The 5,614-nt window shown below is 39.7% G+C and overlaps 1 protein-coding gene across 1 annotated transcript in view; it reads right to left on the reverse strand.

Moving 5' to 3' along the window:
* LOC106522391 (phosphatidylinositol 3,4,5-trisphosphate-dependent Rac exchanger 1 protein) overlaps positions 1 to 5,614 on the reverse strand; it is a gene marked incomplete at both ends in the record, with an annotated part of 74,659 nt that overhangs the window by 983 nt on the left and 68,062 nt on the right. Inside the window, 2 exon segments of the mRNA XM_014015379.1 lie at positions 3,030 to 3,115; positions 3,199 to 3,347. Coding sequence (XP_013870833.1) covers positions 3,030 to 3,115; positions 3,199 to 3,347 — 235 coding nt within the window.

Raw genomic sequence — 5,614 nt, forward strand, 5'->3', positions numbered from 1 at the left:
AATATATATATATTACTATTTTTTATTTATTTATTTTGTATGTTTTACTTCGCAAAAGTTGTTTATCACTGTTGTGGCTGCAGGTTTATTAAAAATATCACATGCTCACCATAATTCAGGAGTTGGCCCACTACTTTAATTCAGCTTTGGATTGAATGTATCACAGCCACACGCATGAGGATTTAACATGCAGATATTTTAACTCAGTGCAGCCACGCAATATCAACGTCAATTTCCCAAACTTGTGGCGACACATCCTTTTTCAGTGACCAGATATTTCAAAATAAAAGTCTGATTTCATTCAGTTCAAACGAAACAAACATTTGCATGGGAACGCAAAAATATTGTGAGGGAACGCAAAAGAAAAAAAAATCCCCCCATGTCCCCTTGCAGGCTCCGTACAAGTGAATACACATTATACTATACCTTTTTTTAAATAAAAAAAAAACTAGCCTTTAGCATTCTCTAAAACATACAAATTGATCCAGCAGTTTTAGCATCATGCTTTAGTTTACTCCACACACAGTCTTATTCTTTGTATTAAAGTACTCCTCTCCTTTAAACTGGTTTGAAGCCTAGGTTTCACATAGATCTTCATTCCCTTAAGATAATAGTATCGAATATACGTCAGTTTGACAAATTCGTAGCCACAAAAAAGTTGTAATTGTGTAAACAATGATTAATTTTTAAGTTCAATACAAATAGCGGTTTGTGTCACATTTTGCTAGCAGACCAACAGGGCTGATTGTAACCGATAATGTCAAAGTTTTAGACCAAGATGCAATATGTGTTACTCAAAAATACATACATGTACATGATGACTCTCAGTTACTACCATACCCATGTTTAATTTTATCTGAAAAACCAACAGTGTTYTAGCCATTTTTGTGTTTYCTAAGGTCAGTAAGTACACACAGATAAAAACATGACCATCCTTTTGCCTTTGGAGTCCAGCAATAATTTACATATCTGCACAAAAGTGTGATTGTGTTTATTTGAGCGGAGCAGTAATTCCCAGCGTTCAGTGTCATAACTTGCCGTCTGAAGGTTCAAATTGCTTTACAGCCTGAAAGCTCAATCAACGCCTCCATCATCTTCCTGCCCAAACTAAAAATACTCGCCGTGGCATCATTTCCACGCAGGGTGCCAGTGCTTACACAGCTCCGGGGCCACTGGACTAATGTTTCACCAGCACAGAAAAATTAAGACACTTTGCTTTGAACTTAGGAGGAAAAACCACACCTTAGACACCAAATGAAAGCCAGAATTGACGTAATAAATTACAAAAAAAAAAACAAAAAACGAGAGAAACTGAGAAGCAGAGCAGAGAGAGATGTGAACAAGAGGGAGAAACCAGAATACAGAAAAGTAAAACCTAGATATCACATTCCTTCACTGCTCTGTTCAGTGACTCCTCTTTTTAACACGTTTGTTCTTCTGCCTCCGTCTGGTTTGCACAGAACTTTATCCACCATTTATCTTGTCAAACACGTAAATCTCTGTATTCTATTTAAAGTCTTAGAATTAAAAAAACATATGGTAAGGAATAGAATAAAGTAGGAGGAACGAGAACATTCTTTTTTTTAATCTAATACATTTTCTGTTTTTTTTTTTCACCCAAACCTGCTCTGTAGCGCTGATCACAGAGCACACATGCAGCTTGTAATGATTATTTTAAAAATTGTTCTGAAGTCAAGTTTTTCTGTCAGGGGTTTGAACCCTGACTGCAAAGCGTCTGGCCAACAGGTGGCCGTAAAACCCCAATAAAAGGAGTTTAACGGGAGGTGAGAAGTTAGAATTACTTCATCTTTTTTAAAAGTCACGCAGAATTTTGGAGGATATTTATGTAACACATTTACTAATGATGAGGAACTAAATATATTTATGGCTGCTTAAAACTGAGTAAAATTCTAAACATATGTTGACGAATATATAAAAAAACAAGTGCAACTTCTTTGAAGGCTTAGTATATGAAATGAGTCACCAGTTGATGGAATAAATAAAAGATATTGAAATAATTTTTCTCAATAAAACGCATTAAGTACTTTTTCCAAGTAAATGATGATGCTGAATGTTTCAGTTCCTTCTTCTGTTTCAACAGAAACTCTTTAAGGGGAATTATTATCATTATTTTTGCATTTATTCTAATTTGTGTTACAAAACAACGTTGATAATTATTTGACTGTTACTGTTTGTTTTTATAATTTTACAATAAAATTTCCTTGAATCCTTGAAAACTAAAGCACCTCTCTTTTAGTGAGACTCTGCAAAAATAAACATCAGATGTTGACCTACAAGTGAATAAGCTCAACAGAAATATCAAAAAGAAAAAATAAGTAGGTCCTCTGGATGGGTTCTTCTTTAGTGAAACTTTTCGTCTCTCCTCCTAGAGACTTCTTCAGTCTGATGAGTTTCAGGTGAACTCAGCCTTATAAGCACTGCCTCCACGTGGTGGACAAACAGGTTAGTCACATGCAAAAGAGGACCATCGCTTAATAGGCGATGGTCCTCTTTTGCATGTGACTGAATAGAGCTAATCAAGCCTATTGTTAGGCGATGGCCCTCTTTTGCATGTGACTAACCTGTTTGTCCATGTGGAGGCAGTGCTTATAAGGCTGAGTTCACCTGAAACTCATCAGACTGAAGAAGTCTCTTGGAGGAGAGACGAAACGTTTCACTAAAGAAGAACCCATCCAGAGGACCTACTTTTTTTTTTCTTTTTGATATTTTTTCTTCTTGGATTACTGAGATGCATCAGGACACTCAACAGAAATAGCTCCAACCTAGTTAATTTTACAGATACTGAGTTTAAATCTGTGTAGTAGTAGCTTAGCATCCTTCACAACACATACTGAGCTCTGCACATTTCATTTCGATGCCTACAAGAATATTTTAGTCAAATCTCTGGCAGGAAAGGCAGTGAGCAATATATTTGTCATAAATTCGTATCCTAAGCATCCTTAAAAGATTCAGCCCCTATAACGAGGTCAACCGTTGTGGTGTAGAAGGTTGTTAAATGGTTCTCTCACCTTTTCTGACTGCGTGGACGTGAGGCGGCGCCGATCCCAAGAGTCTGAAGGAGAGGCTGTCGGGGTTGTCGGGGATCTTTATGATCCTGGAGGTGGAAAGACAAGTCAGAACGGCCTCTTGCTTCGTGTTTACCATTATCTGTTTGCTGGACTGCACGCGCTGCCTCACTCCTTGGCTTTGGTGGCGACCAGCAGCCGCAGAGAGCGTCGCATGCAGAAAGCCTGGTTGATCATGGCGTCGACCTCTGAGAACGGCCTCAGGAACAGCAGGTCCTCGTTGATGGTGTAGATCTTTCTGCCCACCTGCAGGCCCGCCATCTGGAAGGACAGACGGACAGACGGGAGACAGAATGCTCTTATTTGCATGGTTGCAGCTTTTTTCTTTATTTATTTTTTTTTAAGAGTTGCAGATACTGTACGAACGACGCTTGATTCACAAAATGCCAGCCTTGCACCAAAGTGACACCACAAACAAAGTGCTCTGTTTGGTTTAGATGAAGTATGATTCAAGGTTTTTTCCTGACAAGTGTGGATTACCCAGAATGAAGTCACTGTTGTGCCTCCAAGGAGGAGAGAGGAAACAAACAGAGCATGAGACACAAAGTCAGAATCAAAAAAAAAAAAAAGTAGGTCCTCTGGACGGGTTCTTTTTTAGTGAAACGTTTCATCTCTCCTCCAAGAGACTTCTTCAGTCTGATGAGTTTCAGGTGAACTCAGCCTTATAAGCACTGCCTCCACATGGTGGACAAACAGGTTAGTCACATGCAAAAGAGGGCCATCGCCTAACAATAGGCTTAATTAGCTCTATTGTTCATAGAGGGCCATCGTCTAACAATAGCTCTATTTAATCACATGCAAAAGAGGGCCGTCGCCTAACAATGGGCTTGATTAGTTCTATTGTCAACCCTTCTTAGTTCTATTGTTTAAGCATATTGTTAGGCGATGGCCCTCTATGAACAATAGAGCTAATCAAGCCTATCGTTAGGCGATGGCCCTCTTTTGCATATGACTAACCTGTTTGTCCATGTGGAGGCAGTGCTTATAAGGCTGAGTTCACCTGAAACTCCTCAGACTGAAGAAGTTTCTTGGAGGAGAGACGAAACTTTTCACTAAAGAAGAACCCATCCAGAGGACCTACTGATTTTTTCTTTTTGATTTATTCTACCTGGATTACTGAGATGCATCAGGACAAAGTCAGAATGCATTTAAATATATATAACTGCCGCTTTTGTCAAGTATTTTCCAGCATTTGAATATTTCTTTATAGCTGCAGATCCTATCAAGATTAGTTACTAGATATGATTGTGCTGCCTGTCATTAGATGCCTGGTAGATCTGCCCRTTTCCCAACTAAACTCTGATTTGCAATAAATCAAACATGTACTCTTTGTTTTTATCTTGCAGTGCGGTTGTCTTTAATCGAAGTGGGTTGCACGTATGAGGAAATGCAGCAACAGTTAAACAAACACGCACATGCTCTCAACAAGTGACGTGCTGGCAGCTGTACATGGCCATACACTGGCTTCTATATCCCATTTTTAAAAAAACGCTGCTCCGTAGCCTGTTGCGTGTCGTAAACTGCAGTCATCTTTCACATCTTCAGTCACGTTGTGAGAATAATGCTGCCTCTGTCTTGTTTGCTGTGTGAGTCCAGTGTCCCGGGCACAGATCCGGTGGGGTGGCCTTGGCTGAGCCAGACACCCCGACCCTGGACAGCAGCCCAGGATAGATGTAGGAACGACAGGGAGGAGCCAYGGCCGTTTAGATGAGGAAGGATGTATGTGACTGCACAGCATGGGTGCTGGTCCACACGTGACTTTCTATAATGGTATCATATAGTGAAAGAGCTCAGTGTGTGAGAGTGACTCTCAAACCCCTTTTCAGAGCCCCATGGGAATCAGCTGAGCTTCATTCACTGTGCTGGCACACAGGCCGCGTCACAACCAGCAATCCTGTTACTGCAGGGATTGGAGGAGGCGAACAGTCTGACCAACAGAAGGAGGACGAAACGAAGAAAAGAGAGCACAGAGGAGCCGTGGATTGAGGGCTTAATGTCGTGGAAGACGGCAGAGATTATCCAGAAAGTGATTATGGACAGGAGTGATGTAGAAAAGAGTTTAACAAAACGGACAATAAGAAGAAACCTACTGGTAAATCACAAATTTGTGAGAGAAAATAGTGTCAACAACAACAAAAAAAAAAAAAACCTGCATTTTCTGTCCTGCTGCAGTGAATCTGAAGAAGCAGAGACTTAAATGGTGAAGCTAAAACAAGCAGATGTTACAACAAGCTCATTCGAGCAGAACAGTGAATTAGCCAAACGATAAAGATAGCAAAATAGCAGCTAAATGCTAAAATTAGCAAAACTGTAGCGAATGTTAGCCAAACTGTTGCTAAAAGCTGAAATGAGCAAAACAATAAAATTAGCAAAGCTGAAGCTAAAGGCTATTTAGCTTAACAGTAGCTAAAAGGGGCATAAAAGGCAGAGGTATGCAGATAGATAGATAGATAGATAGATAGATAGATAGATAGATAGATAGATAGATAGATAGATAGATAGATAGATAGATAGATAGATAGATAGAT

Source organism: Austrofundulus limnaeus, unplaced genomic scaffold (assembly GCF_001266775.1).
Source record: "Austrofundulus limnaeus strain Quisiro unplaced genomic scaffold, Austrofundulus_limnaeus-1.0 Scaffold128, whole genome shotgun sequence".
Classification (NCBI taxonomy): domain Eukaryota; kingdom Metazoa; phylum Chordata; class Actinopteri; order Cyprinodontiformes; family Rivulidae; genus Austrofundulus; species Austrofundulus limnaeus.